We start from the raw sequence: 17,714 nt of genomic DNA, 5'->3' as shown, positions 1-17,714 counted from the left end.
GTGATTTTTTTTTTTCTTTCTCCTGCCTTTCAGACTTTTTTTTAGAGGCTGAATGCCTTGTTTGACTTCACAAGATAATAGGATATAGAAATATATGTCATTGCCTTAGTTGATAACTCAGGAGGTAATAAATTTTCTTTGTACAATGCTTTATGTTATTGAAAAGAAAAAGACTGCACTGATTTGCTCATGGGGATGCTCTTTGCTGTGTGTTCCCTTAGTTTCTGATATTATATTAGCCTGTGATTTTTAGCAGCATGCATTTGTGCCACATGCGTGTTGCATCCCTTCTTCCACTGCCTGCTTTTTGGCTGCTTTTTGTTTTCAGAAAGAACCTGAATTATTCAGTCTCTTGGTTGTGAATGTAATTCTGTTCACTGCCTGAAAGCGAGGTAAATGTTTGGGAGTGGTAGGCACCTTTTTAGACTTTCTGGGAAGTAAAAGTAAAAATGACTGGTATCGTGAACAAATGGAATTTCTTTGAAATTTAGTCTTCCTAGGAGTAGTGCAGAGTAATTGGTTATCTTTATTTGCATTCTGAACTCCAGCACTAACCACGTAGTTTGTTAGTTCTTGGTTATTTTCTATCTTTCATTTACATGTTACAGAATTGCTTGTTACTGATGTGTAAATTATGATGTCCAAAAGAGAACCAGGACTTCCTTAAGCTGAACTGTTTGATACCATTCTGCCTCTCTTAGAGAAAAAAAAAAATCTTGTAGGACAGGCAACAAATTCTGAATTAACTTATTTCAACTACCTTACATGTCGCAGTGATGGCAATGAATAGATTCAGGAGGTTTAGTTTCAACAGTGATCAAAGTTGCTCTAATGCAGAAATAGTTTTCTTTTCTCTTTCATTTTTTTTAATTAAGAAAAAGGAAAAAAAAAAAACCCCACCTTGTGATGCTGGTGCACGTTTCATTTATAATACTGTGGCTGCATACTTGCCATAATATGCATTTGGCTTCTATTCAGTGTTGTTGCTCTGAAAGCAATTTTTATTTTGAGGCTGTGTTAAAATATATTCAGTCTTATATTTCAAAATGTGCATACTTATTTAAACTATATATTTGTCACTGCAAGCACTGTTAAATTGCAAATGAAAGAGCCACCTGTAACAATTCCCATTAATATGTGTCTAAAGAAAGTAACCTCAAATAAAAAAAAATGCTTAAACTGGGAAAGGTGTGTGTATGTTTCCACTCTAACTTGACAGACCAGCAACCAGGTACACCCCTCCCACTGAATGTCCACTGGTTATATTTTGTTTATTATCTGCATGTTGGGGAAAACTTCATTCTTCAAACCCAGGAAATGCAAAATGCTCTCACCTTTTAAAGCAATACCAGTCAAGTTTGAGTTCCTGAAACTTTAGAATAAACTTATTATTTCAAAATGCAGCATATTCAACCAAGAGATCTCCTTTGGGTATCAGATACGCATGTGTTGTCACAAGCTTTAGAATAAATTGATAAAACAAAATGGGAGCCATGTGAAACATACAGTGGTTTATTCGTTATAGTAACTTTGTGAATTCTTATTTGATTGACCCTACTTGTTTGTTTATTAGTTCAATGGAAGAAGAGTTGGCTAAAGGCCTGCAGACTCTGTGAGAAAACATAAATTTTTACTATGTTTCTTAGTATTTGCATAACTTAAAATGTTACTAAAGCAATTACTAATTTATCCCCCTAAAATAGATTTTAAATTTGTGCATTTGATTGTTCTAATATAGCCAGTTGATTTCATTGGCTGCAATATTTGTCACACTTTCTTACATATTTTTAACTATTATAATGGAGAAGATGCTGGCCTGTACATGCTCTAAAACACTTGCATGTTTATGGATGGTAATGGCATTCATTTGGGAATATGTAAGGCTAAAGAGAAAGGTTTTCTTACCATTACTATTTAGCTTGATATTGTTTTGATAATCTAAACTTACTGTTACACAGGGATGTCTCTGGTAAATGGAGGCAAGTATAGCCAATTTATAATGGACAGTGTTTCTTTCCTTTTTAAATGTATAAAAGAAAAACATATGCACATGTTCATACACATACATGCTTTTTAACTTCTAGGAAAAGAAACTGGAGGAGAAATTGTTTTGGATAGCAATAATGATAGCAACTTAAATATTGCAGAATGCCGCAACCTAAAATAATGATACCATTAGCAGCTCTTTTAGCTTTATACTGAAAAGTATTCTGTTTAGTGAATTATTTATTTATTTTTTCCTAGGAAAGTGAGGGAAAAGTACAATTGTTGCATTTCTGGACAGGGTATGCATTGAACCATTTGATAAGCAGGATACGATCAGTGTTTGGCATATCTGTTCTAATGCAGACCTGTGTATGGATTGTCACTTTAAGTTTTTCTTCTAGGTCTTTTAAAAGACCTTTCTAAAACATTCCCAGAACTTGCTGCAAAAAAGATAAATCTTTGGTATTAATCTATTGGAGGAGAAGTCTTCCAGTTCTAGAGCCCTGCTACCTGGTTCAATGTACGTAATTATTTATTTGTCAAAGTCTTTGTCACGCACAGGCAAACAAGAGACGTGCATACACTGCGTTGTACTATGCATGATACTCAGTTTCATCCATTAAAAGAAGAATTCATTTTAAATGGGGGAAATATTGCTGTTCAGTACTCCAGTTCTGCAGCATTACTGCTGTGTGCTCCATGTATTCTGTTTGCAAATACTTGCATGCAGCATATATGCTGTATGCATGCTGCATATTTCTTTGTTTGAGTGTATAAATGATGAATGGAAACTAATTCTATTTTAACAAACCATAGTATTCATCCCAAATAGCAACTATCTTTCTCAACTCAAAGTGGCTGCAAATCAGCTCCTAAATATTGTCACTGAAATTAATACCTAGATTTAATGGTTCTTGCCAATCCTATAAGTGTTTTTGAAAAAAGCATTGCATTAATGCATGATGTAGAAAGGATAAATTTGCCTTTAAATTGGAATGCAGTTCAAAGTGACTGAATTCTCCAATTTCAGCCACTATATTTGCCAAAGAACAAACTGGGAAATGGAACTGGTATCATTCATCTGTTCCTGATTTACTGGGAGGTTCGGGGAAGGGACTTCCGACGAAGATAAAAGCAGAATAGTCTATCGATAAAGTGTAATGACCACTAAATTTTACAATCTGAAGTAGTGTATGTTTACTTTTAAATTCATTTAGCACAGAAAAGCTGTAAGAAACAGTAACGGTTTAAAAATTCATCATCAGTCATTGATACCCCCGATAATTACAAGCAGGCTGATTTATAGGAAGGTTTGCTAAGTTTTGCTTTAGTTAAATGTATTGTCATGCTGAACATACTTTATTCTGTTACTTTTAAATAGCTTAAACTGGATAAAACAGTTCAACTATCTCTAAACCTTTTAGACTTGAGAGACTAATATATTTTGGATTTAAAAAAAATTCCAAACAACAAAAAGGAAAACATCATGCTCCTCTTAATAATAGGTATTACCTCTATGACACCAGTAACTAGCTGAACAAACATACTGTAAAATTACGTATGTATGTATGTACAATTTGTTTCTCAAATTAGATTATTTTTGTGGTTCTGGTATATTGTCCAAGCTGCGGTCAGCAGTGCAGAAATACAGGAAATCTCCCCCCTAGGAAGCTTAAATCTGAATATAAAATTCAGTTAGTTATTCCTCAGTGAGCTACAGCTAATTTAAATAAATAAATACCTATGTTTGTCCATACTGCTTCCTGTGAAATGTTTTAGCCTATGTTTTCAGCTGATTTGTCCATAATTCCTTAGTGGAAATGATTGTGGTGTTCTCCAGAAATCTTCAGGGTTTTGTTTGAAGCGTTTTGCTGTCCTCTTATGTTTCTAAAACAGATTGATCTGTGTCACCTCCGGAGAAGTCACAATCACATTGTTTAAAATATCCTGCTTAATGTGAATTTTTCAGATACCTGTCCCAAGCTGTCCCTGTATGCATAAGGGACTCGGCTAATAAAGTCTGAGAGAAATCAGTCTCATTGACTGAAAGAGTCAAATTACAGAAATTTCATGTCTCCTTATATCAGCATGTCACCAATACAGGTATTTCATCCCTGTTTTGAACCTTGAAAATAAACAGCTATGTCATAGTGACTGATACCAGTTCCATTTTGCCTACCAACTCAGTTGATTTTATATTTTATTTCTCATTTATGATGGAATAATCAGCAGCTCTTTTTCTCATTTATTTTCTCATATTTTTATTCCAGGATTTGCCTCTGAAGCAGGGAGTGTCTGCATTAAAAATGACCTGTAGTTCTCTGCTTCATAGGTTAGAAACTTATTTTAATATTTTGTGGCTAAGCACAGTCCCGTCTTTTTCAAAAATAAAAATTTCCAACAATAAATGGTTTAATTGGCATCGAATATGGATTATAAGCATTTTGCATTGGGGCTTCCATTATTTTAGATGAAATGGCTTCTACACAAATAATTAGTCCAGCTGAGGCAATGAAAGCTATGTTTACTTGCAGCCATTTTTATGAATTAACATTAAGTTTTAAAAAAGTTGATTACAGTGGATCATATTAAGTCTTATTTGGACATTTCCAAAGTACTGTATTGGTTAGGCTGTATTGCTTTAAGCATTTACATTCTAAAACTTACCAAATTCCAAATATTTGTTGGGGGAAATAAATCGGTTCATAAATCACTTTATTTCAATGGGACTGCTATAGCCAGCACACACAGAACCGTGTATCTTGTATTTACTTCTGAATTATACACCGCAGATGCTTCTTCAGCTCCTTCCTCTTCCTCCATGGGCGGTGCTTGCAGCTCCTTTACCACCTCTTCCAGTCCTACCATTTACTCTACCTCAGTCACCGACAGCAAGGCTATGCAAGTGGAGAGCTGCTCCTCAGCCGTGGGGGTAAGTACCCGAGGGGTAAGTGAAAAGCAGTTAACCAGTAACACAGTCCAGCAGCAGCAGTCAACGCCGAAGAGACACACAGTCCTGTACATCTCGCCACCACCTGAGGACTTGCTGGACAACAGTCGGATGTCCTGCCAGGATGAGGGCTGTGGATTGGAGTCAGAACAGAGCTGCAGTATGTGGATGGAGGATTCACCCTCCAACTTCAGTAACATGAGTACCAGTTCCTACAATGATAACACTGAGGTGCCACGTAAATCACGCAAACGAAATCCAAAGCAGAGGCCAGGGATCAAACGTCGAGATTGTGAAGAGTCCAACATGGATATATTTGATGCCGACAGTGCCAAAGCGCCTCACTATGTCCTTTCTCAGCTCAGCACGGACAGCAAAGGCAACTCAAAAGCAGGAAATGGGTTGGTATCTGTTTGATTTTTGTTTTCTTTTTTTTTTTTGTTTTGTTTTGTTTTTTTGGTTTTTTTAAAGTTCTATCACCATATGTAAAACCAAACTAATAAAACTCCCCCCGTGCCCCGTCAAGTGTTCTACTCAGGTTCTCACATAAATCCCTTCTCTACTGTTCCCTTTTGTGTCCTAGCCCATGATAAGTTCTCATTAGACTTGTTAATCTTTATTTAGAAGATAAATATAAACTTTCCTGAAACAATTGGATGCAGCACTGATGAGCTCACCTGTATTCTTGTTTAAGTGAAATTCCTAAAAGATTGCACAATTCCATTTATAAAATGGCAATGAAGATGTTACTGTATTTAAAAAGAAAGGCAGAAGTGGACTGGACGCACCCTAAATCTTAATGGTTTTTGCAGGATTTTATGTGAGGATTTCAGTCTGTACACTTTACCTGCTTCTGTTTGTCTCTTTCTCTATTTGATAAATAGAGAGAGTGATGGGAGTAGAAGTTAATGGCTTGTTAGGATTTCTCATCATTTAAATTAACACATGCTTTACTTTTTTATACAATGTTAAGATGACATGGTGAACCAGATTTTGTTTTTCCTTGTGAATTCACTTCTGTATTTGATTTTTTCAGAAATAAATCTCTAATCCTGTTTCTCTCTGTGCTTCTGGGTTGTGTGCATGCGTGTGTCTGTACATGGGCACGCCTGGGTGGTGGTCTCTCATCTCTCCCACTTCACACTGTTCACTAAATGCATTTCAGTAGTTGCTTAAAGAGGAAAAAGTCCATCAGTTTACAATAGTATGTGGATACTTTTTTTAATTTATTTTTTAACTTGTAGCTTCTTTAGTACTTTTAAGATGGTCAAGTGGATAGATTTGGCTTTTTTATTGTGGTTTTTTGGGGGGAGGGGGGAGTGGATTTTGTTTGTTTTTACTTTTATGTATGTGCTTGCAGTACGTTCTAATGTTCATCACAGTAATGGTGAATATTAAAATTTGACTGATGGGAAAGATTATGAACTTCTCATATTCCAAAGGGAAAGAGCCTGGAGTCTGTATTCCCAGGGTCATTGCAGTTCCATACTTAAAATTTCACTGTGAGAAAGTGATTCTGAGAAACTCTCCAGAGTGTGCTGCTGCTTCCTGCTGGCGTGGGCACCGCACCGGGAAAAGTGGAGCGGGCTGGTACCAGGAGTGTTGGCTCTGCCGACCCCTCCTGTCTCCTTGGACCTCTGGGTCTTCTAGTATTTCCTTACAACGACCGCAGTTGTCCAGCATCTTTTGTTTTCACCAGCTGAAATTGATAATAAAGTAGAACATTAGTACATGGCAGAGCCAAAGAAGCAAATTAGCATATGTAAAGCAGCTGCTTGGAACTAGGAAACTGCCTCCACTGAGCACAAAGGAGGTCAGGCTTTCCCTTACAAAGGGAAGAAACTTTATCGAAAGGCAAGAACTGTATGACTGTATATGTGATCTCTGGACAGAAAGGGGAGTTTTATTAAACTCTGGAACAGTAGGTACATTCTCAATCTGAAACATCATAAGACTATAACATTCCCTAAAATATTAGGGACTAACCAGTGAATCTTCATTGGTACTGTCAGCAATACTCTGTGAACTCAGGGGTAGAGAGAAGCATAGTTTTTTTCCTAGTGTGTCATATACAGACTAGATTGAACTGTAGAAAAACTCTTATAAAACAGAATTGTCCTTCTAAATAAAAGCTCAGGGGTAAGAAATGGCCAAGATATTAGAAAACTTAGTTTTGCAGTTAGAATATGGAGATTTAGTGTTACAAATCTAGGTCACCGTAGTGACTTTTTTTGAAAAAAAACTTTCCGGCCTGATGGAGTTCAGCCAAGGGAGTTCATTTGCTTTTGGCTTTAAGAAAAGAGCAAGGAAAGCACCCTTGCTAAATTGTAAAGTGGAAATAGCGTTTGCCCTAAAAGAGGCTTCTAGTCAGTTGACTTCAAAAGCTGAGAAGGAAAAGAATATATTCCTATGGAAACTGTTGGAACTTTTGAAAGCCTTTTTAGAAATGGATGACTTGATGATGATTTAGGGCAAAGACTCTCAGATTTCCAACATCCTTGGTCTCACTTCCACTTTCAGGTCTTCACTGGGAACAGCCCTGATGGCAGTGCAGGACCGGGCAAACCTTAACTCCGGAAATCTGTTTTAATAGAATCGTGGGTTTTGCCACTTACATTTCTTTTCTAAAAAAGAAGTGCTAGCTTTGAGGAGACGTTGTCTGGTAACAGTTAAGCTAATAAATAAATAAATGTGTGTGTGTGTTTGAAATATTTCACTCTTTGTATGTGCATGAATATTAGTATTGTAAATAAAGTAAATTAAAAGGAAGTGTGAATGATATATCCTCATAATTGAGAATAAAGGCCACTGAAGTTCTGGTGAAGGCTTTACAATTGCTTTCAAGTTCAGCTAATCTGATTGAAAGTAATGATTACTTGAGGTTTCTAGAGGGAAGGCTTTCAGAATAATGGTTAGGCAGCACCTCTTCGCATAAATATGACAATATATAAAATACTAGTATGTTGACAATCAAGGTACCTTGAGTTTTAAGAGTAAAGTATTCTCAGGAAAACAGAGCTGCGTTGGAGAGGCCAAAGTGTTAACATCATACTGCTAAAACTTCGCATTTTGTGTGTTAAAAGAAAATTTCATTTTGATGGCTGCCTCTAATGCTTCCCTTCAAAATCCAATAATATCTCAGTCTCCCATATTAATTTGCAGAGCTGGAACTTCCAAGTGTGACGAGGTCAGATGAAGTGTCCCATGTGGTGTCTTTGCATGGAGCATTCTCCCATGACGTTCCAGTGCCTAACTGAGGTGCAGAAAGCACGGGTCCCGGGGACAGTGTTGGGAGTAGTTTGGCAGTGGTTGCAGTAGCTGAGGTTGCCCAGCGTTCCTTCTCATGGTCCCTGTGGGAAGCTAAGAGGTAGTAGCTATGGGATTTAAAATTCTGAGTGAGAAAAGGAGAAGATACTCCCTGAAAGTATTCCTTTTAATTACTAGTCCATTGGAGTAATGTCCTGACAGGAAGAATAGAGAAAGTGATTATCTAATGAGCTTGAGTTTGATTAGCGTTTTTGCTTAACTTGTACAGGAGTGAAGAGCATAGTGATGTTAATTACAGTTTAATTAGTGTATCACAGGTTTTGTATATGCTACATTGAGGAAGAATTTTGTCCCTTTTATTTTCCTAAAAGAAGGTATGTTTTTCCATAGTGTTTTCATTTTTTTAAACAGTATGTTTGACTAGACTGTTGCAGAGTAATCGGGACTCCTTGGCAGAAAGATGATACTCTTGCAGGTTTTTTTATACTAGTTTTTTATGTAGATCCTGCCTCTCTGCTGTTACTGGGTTGAAAACAAGCGTGCAGGGCAGGGCTGCTCAGGGACACGCGCTGGGCGTCCGTCCTGGGCTCAGCTGGATGAGCGGGAGGCTCACTGGGCAGTCCATGGTGAAGTGGGTAACCTTCACGTACAGAAAAACATGAATGAAATTCATACAAAGCAGAGACCTCGTAAGGGCTCAGCAGTATTTTAACCCTTTGTTACAGGTATGAAAAGGTTTTGGAAGGCGTAGTAGAAATAAGAGCATGACGAATAGGACTTCCTGGGGTATGAGATGTGGTGGAATCGGGGCAAAGTGCCTGACCTTCCATGGGGCAGGAGAAGGCCCTTCTGTAGGAACAGTGCTGGGCCAGGCTGTGCAGGGGCTAGGAGGTGACTTGGAAGTATTTGCGTACTGTGTGGCCTTGTGCTATTTATTCATTGCACAGTAGGAGTTTTAGGAAAGGTCCTGATAATGTTTGTTAGTATAAATCACCTAGTAATTGGAAAGAGAGCCCTACGGGCTACCTCAGCCTTCAGGTCAGTGAAAAACACATGCAGTGGCAAAGCTCTCAGTAAACGGTTTTGAAGAAAAAGCATTTCTTGCACACTTCTCCCTGAGAAGAAAAAATCCTGGGTAAATTACCTCCGTGTGTTGCACACTGAAACAGGATTTGTTTTTTCAGCAATTCACACTTGTTATTTTAAACTGCTTTCTTCAGAGTCATTAGCTGTTAGAAACTACTTCTTGGTAGTAACAAAGAATACCATATTTGCACAAATTCATTAAGCCCTTTTTCTGCCTGTACCATTTGCCAGGGCATGTTTACATTTGCTAGTGTTAAATGAGTTTATTAGACTTCCATTCAGGTTCAAGATACAAACCTGCTCTGTGTAAGATGAAGAGTTATTTTCCATTGTGCTTTAAAGTGATCACAAAATGCATCACGTGATGTTATACTTTGGAGGGCTTCTTCATTTCGGTTTTAATTATGGAACTGAACACAAGATACAGTACATCTTAAGGTACGCACCTGGAAAGAAACAATCTTTTTTCATACACTGCAGATTTAAAATTGGTGCAATTATGTCAGAGCTTTTTACAATAACTAATTTGGTTTTAACATAAATTTATCAATCTGTTTTGACAGAAATTAGTATTTGAGTTTGCATGGCTATGCAAGTTCAGGTGGAGACAGGCATGAGGCTGTTTTCCTATTTAAAGAAGCATCATTTAACCTTAAATCCATTCAGTGTGTGTGTGTACATATGTATATTTGTTACAGAAGCGAAACAGCTTATTCAGATAATATCAGGCTGTATCACAGACTATGAAAGAGCAGGTTATGAGCCTTCTTCTGTTTGTTAACATAGTTTAATGCTAATTGCTTTTCCCTTCCTTTATGTTTACTCTCTGAAAAGCAGTTCCTATTTCAGTGGATGAAGGAGGCAGGGAAGCACCGTTCCTCTTCATCCTGCAGGTTTCCTTCTCTGTCATAAAGAGAATTCCAAAGTTTGCTCTCAACTCTGAATCTTCTATCCATTAATATATACTCTTTATCTTTTTAGCTTTTCTGTGATTTAGTTTGTTTTTGTTGGGGAGCTGCTTATAATATCTTTTTAATGGTCTGCTTTGACTTCCCAGAGCATCAGAGAACCAGAAAGGAGCTGGAGGGAAGAAGACCCCAATGTTGTGTGGTCAGTATCCGACTAAGAGTGAGGGGAAGGAACTGAAGATAGTGGTACAGCCAGAAACCCAGCACAGGGCTCGTTATCTGACTGAAGGCAGCCGAGGCTCGGTGAAAGACCGTACACAGCAAGGCTTTCCAACTGTAAAGGTAGGCTGTTTAGTGTTAGGTGTTACGGGGACTCTTTTCCAAGGGATACTTTAGTAGAATGGGAACTGGTTCGGTTCAAATAGGCTTAGAATCTCTATTTTTAGAGGGAAGGGGAGAGACTTTGCAGTCTCTTTGCTGTGGAGACTGTACTGTATCTCTTCTTGCAGGTAACAGGAAGTCTTATTTGCATCACAGAGTTACAGGAGGAAGGAAGCTTTATGCCAAGGCAATGATGTATAATCTGTAATGCATGTCCTGTTAGACTACAATTATACAAACTGTGAAAATAGATAGACACTTGAAACATACAAAACTAGGATAGTGAAATGCTGTAAGTGATTGCTGATAACAGTGGGACATCATGATGCCTTACTGGTAAGGACATAAAACTCAGTTTCATTTAAAAAAATAAATTCAAAGTGGTGTTTTTTTTGGCTTTTTGGTTTGTTTTTTTGTTTTTTGTTTTTTTTAAATAAGTATCTGAATCCACATATCCAGTGTCTGTCTTTCAAGTAGAGTCATAAAGATCTAACTGAGGTGTACTTTATGGGTTGTCCTGCGCAGTATGGTTAGCAGTAGTGAAGTTCATGTGGATTAGTAGAACTGGAGAAGGGGGGGAAGAAAAGAGGAAGCAGTTGTATGCACACTTAACAGATGCAGACTGTTTCCTGTATAGACTTTGATGCCTTAAAGTTTAGGTGTTGATGGTCACTTGCTCTGAGGCAGGGATGAGTGGCACACAGGACTGAATGGTGTCCTCAATCTTCTCATCAAGGGGAAAGATCTGGATGGAGCAGATGCAGTCAGGAATCCAGGGTCTGGTTGCATAGCTGGTGTCTCCAGCAAGCATTTAGCTTCTTTGTTCGTCTTGCTTCATTTGGAGGGGAGAAAAGGATGACTGATGTAATTAACCTTGCTCAAAGAGAGGAAAAATTGTTGCCAGCTTGGTGAGGAGGGCTTTACTGTAAGTTTGTCAGAGAATGGGGACCAAAGTACAGAAGGGAAGGAGGAGCTACAAATGGAGGAGGAACATGAAGAAGGTGGCTACAAAGAGGTCTTTCACATTCCTGCTCAAAAGGGAAAACATTCAGAGGCTGTTCTCCAGTGACTACACACGGATGCCCAGAGTCTGAATTTACAGGTCTTGTTTCTTCCCTTGTGTAGTCACAGGGTTGTGACTTGACTGGAATCACAGAGACTTGAGGTAGCGTACATGGCTGGAATGCAGTTGTGGATGTGCAGCAGCTGTGTAGAAAGGAAAGAGGACATCATGTATCATAAGGAGCTCCCTGACTGCACAGACATCCAGCATGAAATTGGAGACTGGCCCGTTGAGGTCAGAGGAGGGAGGAAGTTCAGGGATAATGTGTTGGTATCTGTTACAGACTGCATGACTGAGAAGATAATAGATGGCGCTTTCTATAGGTAACTAACAGGAGTCTCCTGCTCACAGACCTCTCATCGTGAAAGGTTTCAGCCATTTGTCCATCTTGCAGGGATGGCTATATAGCCTGGAGGAAGCAATTGATGAACTTTATGACTGCTTGTGAAGGTTTCCTAATGCAAACGGTAGAGAGGCTTACCAGGAGTAATGTTGTACTTACACAGAAGACAAACAGAAGAACTGATATCAAATAGCATCACAAAAGTTGCAGCGACCACAGTATGAATGTGAGAGTGGACACTGAATTGAATACAATCCAGCATTGCACGCTCATTGGAGCCAAGGCAAATGCTATCCTTGTTATATTGGGAGGAGTGTGGCCAGCAGGTTGAGCGAGCAGGCAACTATATTTGTTAATATACAAACAAGAAAGATAAAAGGCATTTCCTTTCATACTTTTCCTTAGTTATGCCACTTTGAGAAATCAGCAAGGCAGTGCTCAATCCAAACTAATTTACCAGGTCCACAAAGACATGTTTGTTTATGATACAGCCCTTAAAATTTGTGCTGACTACTGCTGACAGAGTACAGAAGCATACTTATCTTTAAAGTCCTGTTCAGTAATGTTAGAAACATCTCCAACACTTCACTCAGTCCTCCTGAGTAATGTAGAAATCCAGTAAAGTTTCATAAGAAAAGAATCCATTCATATAGTCCTGTTGCTATGGTGATTTAGTGCTCATTTATGTGAATTTTCTTAATGGGCCTTTGTTCATCTGAATTTCCTTTTAATTTCTTTCTCAGTTACCCTTTAGCACCCATCAGTGAAAATTCTGTTTCAAAGAGTCTCATGTTACTGAATTCCTGGAAGCTCGAGCTTGCTTTACCAGTAGGCAGACTAGTTCATACACTGTATATAAAAGCCTGCCTGGGTTGGACAGACAAAGCGAGCCAGTGGATCTTCAGGGAATCTGAGCTAGTGGAAAAAATATGTAAAGGACAAGAGGGCTTTTTATTCTGTTTGGGGTTTTTGGGGGGTGTTTTAAAGATGGGGAAGAAGAGTGTAAAAATGTTGCTAGTCCGGTAGAGATCTGGTGCTTGCTCTTTTCCAGCAGCATCTGTGACAGGCAACCATTCAGATGCATCACTCTTAAGCAGACTGAGGAGGAGAAGCAAGTTCTGTGGCCCATTAAAGAACACCATTTTACTTGACGACTTAGAACTAGAGAGCCTACAATCAATATGCAACATTAAAATTGTATAAACAAACCTTAGTCAAGTGACTTGTCTGGCAAAAGAAAGATTATCCTGAATGCGAAGTGTCAGCAGAGGTATTCCAGCGATCACTAGCAGATTTTCATGTTTTCTTACTAACAGTATTGCAAAGCTGGAACAGTTACCATCCAGATGATGAGATGATGCTCTTGCACATCTTTCATATCTTCTTCTAACACGAACACTGAGGAAGAAAAGCAACTCTCTTTAGCTGTGGTGATGCTGTTTCTAGCCAAGGAGACCTTGGTGACATGACACAAGACCGTTCGTTCAGCTTTCTGTGTAAAAGAGATTCAATAGTAGAATATCAGAGTACCCTTTACGCCCCACTTCCTTTTGACCACCTGGTGAAATTAAGTCCTCTCGTTGGCTCTTTTCATGGTCTCTTGTTTATTCGTGCTCTCTTGGCTTTTGAACTCTTTGATATGAACTATAGCTGTTAGCCTATGGTTCATACATGGGAGCCTGTAGTAGGCTACCTCCAGAAATCTTTTGGCTTTGCCCATCCATGACAGTCAGAACTGTAAGCTAATTGCTCCTTTTTGACATGAGAAGTGTACTATGATTTTATCAGTATTTGCTGATTTTTTTTTTTCCTTTTCTTTTTTCAAATTTGGCAAGAACTGCAGAAGTAAATTTTCTAAGTGTGTCAGGGATTCTGCTCTCATTTGCATCTCCTTACTAATAAACATGGAACAAGTATTCTGCAAGCATTGACTGGGCTTCCAGGCCTAGGATGAAACCTAACATTGCCACCCAGAAATCCTCTAGCAACAATTGTGGCTTAATGTAAACATTAAAAATACTCATTTTATCTCCTCCTAGGATGCTGTGGCAAAGAATTTCCATCTCTGGCCTGGGAATTTGGCAGCAATCTACTGTTTCTTTTTACTTGGAGTATTTTTCTTCTGTTACCTAAAAAGAATAACAGAGGTTACTTTGTAATACAACATTGAGGTTAATTTTAGGACTACTTTTACATCAGAGTATTTTTAGTACGTAGCACCACAGTGGGTTTCTGCTAATAAAAAAAGTATTAAAAGGACACAAACCCTTTCATGCTGGGATGTCGATGTTAGAAAAATGAATGCATTTTTCACTAATGTGTTCTGGGATAATTATGGCTTGCACACTGGATTGCAGGAGGACTGCTAAATCATTATGTGAAATGTATGTCTGACCTTTTATTTATTAAGTGTTTCAGTGAGTCCTAACTCTGTTCATAAACTTTAAGTAGGAGATGCCAACTTGCCATTTTTTATTTTTATTTTGGTGTCTGAAGGAAAACTAGGTGTGTGTGGTTGGACCATACAATCATTCAGACCATTCCTCCCTTTGCTTTCCCCCTCATCCTGTTCTGACTCATCCAGGGGTTTTGTAAGTGTTAGACAGTTTTTATCTGGTTTCACAAAGGTTGCAAGCCCTGCGGCTGGTGTGAAGATGGGATGCTAGAAACATAGCATGCTAATTGATTGATCGGCATGCACATACTGACCAACAAATTCTCATAAATTTTGGAATCAGCCACAGCAAACATTCTCTTTCTCAGCTGACTGGTGGGTGTAGATGCTGGTGAGGAAGGAGGATCCTGGGAAGAGATGGGGAAGTAGTTATGGTTGGGGTGAGAGTAAGGGGTCATAGGGGACTTGAAAGTTGAAGTTGGGATAATTCTGTGTGAAGATAGATAGGATTCAAGCTGGTTTAAAAAAAAAAAAAAATCTTCACCTGTTTTAAATGACTGACTTGTCTTCTAATGGAAGAACAAATGACAAAAGATAAAAAATATTAGTATTTTGTTTATAAACTAGATGAAAATTTTTTTTTTCCTGCCTCACTTGGGATTGTTTCCAGCAACACTGGGAGCAGATTCACTTCAAATTCAACTGTATAAGATGTTTCCTGTTTTAATTAAGAGGCATTGCTGGCCAATTGAAATATTAAATTTGTGTTGCCGTGTTTCAGCTCGAAGGTCACAACGAGCCGGTGGTGCTGCAGGTATTTGTGGGTAATGACTCTGGTCGAGTGAAGCCGCATGGGTTCTACCAGGCCTGCAGAGTTACTGGGAGAAACACTACTCCCTGTAAAGAAGTGGATATAGAAGGGACTACTGTTATTGAGGTCGGACTGGACCCAAGCAACAATATGACACTTGCGTGAGTAGCTTTTTTTTTTTTAATATATTTTCATTTATTAGCTTGTTTTCAAAACTGATTTGCCTTTTTCAATTGAATTGGTTAGTAGTTAAAAGTCCGAACATCTTGGCACACACCAGGCACTTAGTGAAGCTACGTGTATAAGAAAAACTTTTAAATCACATTCTCAGTTTGTTTATTATACTTAATGCTTAATCAGGTCTTCCTTAAACTTTATCAATTAACTTTGTTACATTAGTTTCATGTTCTGTTTGATCAGTAATGTGCATATTCAAGCATTACATGAACTATAAACTGGTGACTGGTTCTGCTGGTTGTCTTGTCTTTTAACAAGTACAGAACTGGTAATCAGAAGAGGGAAGGAGAATATTGGGACCTTCAGATCCCTTTAGGCCCAAAAGGCTGGGAGTTGTGGATTGTGAGGCTAAACTCTGGCTTTTCTCCTCTCTTGTTTTGCTTGTTCCATTTCTGTCATTTCCACCAGATAGTCCTTTGTCACGGAAGCTTCCTGCTTTGCTGCCTTTACAGAGCTTGTCTGGTCAAGTATAGGCAACATTTTGGATACAGTTTACAGATGCATGTCAGCAGTGCATGGCCGCTGCTGAGAAGGGATGTGCTCTGTCTGATGGCAGTCATTAACTGCAGTAGATTTCTGAGCAAGTGACCTCATCTGCCTATGTGGTTTGGATCTCACAAGAAACTTTAGATATAAGTGATTCCCTAAAAAGCTTTTCACGTGTATCTTAATATAGAAAGGGAGTGATCCTCTCTCAATGTATTCTTTTCAGTAGAAGGTCTTTTTTTTTTTAATAGGTAGGTGGTTAAAAGCTGCCACTCTACTTAGAAGCTTGTCTTGCTTCAAGAGAAGAAACGTTTCTTCAACTTAAAGTGTCCACTTCTTAAGCAGGATAATGCAGTTTGCTAATAGACTGAATCACTTTGATTTTTTAATATAAAATATATTCCCATGCTGAGTTTGGAAACTGCCTCTTGGAGAGTAATTTTATAATTGTCCTCAAGTGTTAATGTAAAACCATATAAGTATAGAGATAGCAGAAACATGAATTTGGAATTATCTAGGAAGAAAAGTTTTGCCTAGGCTGTTTTCTCAAAAGGTATCTTGATGTCTCAAAAGAAATCTTCCTAGTATTTCAGTGATGCTGTAGCACCTCTCTATTGATGGTAATGCCAGTTCTGAATCACAGTCTCCTCTCTGCTCCCTAGCTGTTGCTTATTGGCCCTCATGCAGCACAAAAATTTGTTCTACTCAGATATCAGATGGTCCCTGTGCTTTTTAGATGTAGGGCTTAAGATCCTGGTAAAATTATAATATTCTACTTCTTAACACATCAGGCTGTGTTTGGTTTTTTTGTTTGTTTTTTTTTTTTTTTGAGGTTTTGTTTTGGTTTGGTTTTGTTTGGTTTTTGCTTGAAATTATTTTGCATCTAGCATGTCTTTCTGAAAGTTAGCACTGCATCTCTCTCTCACCCTGGCCCTGTATACATTTCCCGTAGGACCACAGTTATGGTATGACGTATCTATCACTTCCAAGTTCCACTGAGCATAAAAAATAATATGACTACAGTAAGTTTTCTTCTACTACTGCTTTAAGTGAATGCAGAATATTTTGTAGTGATAATCCTACAAACCCAGATCTAGCCCTAGGAATGGAAGAATGAAGATCTGTGATTATAAATTGAATGCTTACCAGAATTACTTTGTTACGTTGCATTTTCTGTTTTATTCATACTACTTTCGTATTCCTTCCTCCCATGATTCATCATCCAAATTATGCAGGGTTGAATTGAAAACCGGACTATATAATGAGAAAGGTCATATAGAGATTTCATGTAAATAATAATAAAAAATTAATAATATTTCAGTAATTACTTCAAGAGTTTTGACTTTGTGGCTTATGTAACTAGTCAAAAGATTATGAAAGATGCTGAACGTATTAAACTATTAAACTGTCAACTATTTTGTGTTGTTAGGGTTGATTGCGTGGGAATACTGAAGCTGAGAAATGCTGATGTTGAAGCTAGGATAGGGATTGCTGGTTCCAAGAAAAAAAGCACACGTGCTAGGCTGGTATTTCGTGTTAACATCACTCGTAAAGATGGATCAACTTTGACTCTTCAGACACCTTCTTCCCCAATTTTGTGCAGTAAGTATCAAAATAAAAGGTTGTTATCAGAGGACTCTGGATTTTAGTCTGATTGCCGTAAAATGCCTTGGGGGGAAAAAAACAACCCAGTGTTAATCTGTGATTATTTCAGAATTTCTATGGTTAAGATCACATGGATTGATTTTTATTTCGGGTGGGGTGCTAGTTAAATGACTGACCAGTAGTTAAAAGTAGTTAT

At 38.1% G+C, this 17,714-nt stretch overlaps 1 protein-coding gene across 9 annotated transcripts in view; it reads left to right on the top strand.

The window, feature by feature from the left end:
- NFAT5 (nuclear factor of activated T cells 5) overlaps positions 1–17,714 on the top strand; it is a 77,506-nt gene that overhangs the window by 36,565 nt on the left and 23,227 nt on the right. For 3 of the 9 annotated variants that reach the window (XM_075039740.1, XM_075039742.1, XM_075039741.1), the window contains 5 exons: positions 4,257–4,318; positions 4,779–5,337; positions 10,347–10,539; positions 15,161–15,351; positions 17,343–17,515. In XM_075039740.1, coding sequence (XP_074895841.1) covers positions 4,808–5,337; positions 10,347–10,539; positions 15,161–15,351; positions 17,343–17,515 — 1,087 coding nt within the window. In that variant the 5' untranslated portion in view covers positions 4,257–4,318; positions 4,779–4,807. Of the gene's footprint in view, positions 1–106; positions 125–1,573; positions 1,613–1,639; positions 2,507–4,256; positions 4,319–4,778; positions 5,338–7,456; positions 7,605–10,346; positions 10,540–15,160; positions 15,352–17,342; positions 17,516–17,714 lie in introns of those variants that run through there. The other 6 variants (XM_075039744.1, XM_075039743.1, XM_075039745.1 and 3 more) reach the window with 6 other exon arrangements.

This window comes from Buteo buteo, chromosome 11, assembly GCF_964188355.1.
Source record: "Buteo buteo chromosome 11, bButBut1.hap1.1, whole genome shotgun sequence".
NCBI lineage: Eukaryota > Metazoa > Chordata > Aves > Accipitriformes > Accipitridae > Buteo > Buteo buteo.
The sequence above is the reverse complement of the archived record's forward strand: the minus strand, read 5'-3'. Positions and strand labels throughout refer to the sequence as shown.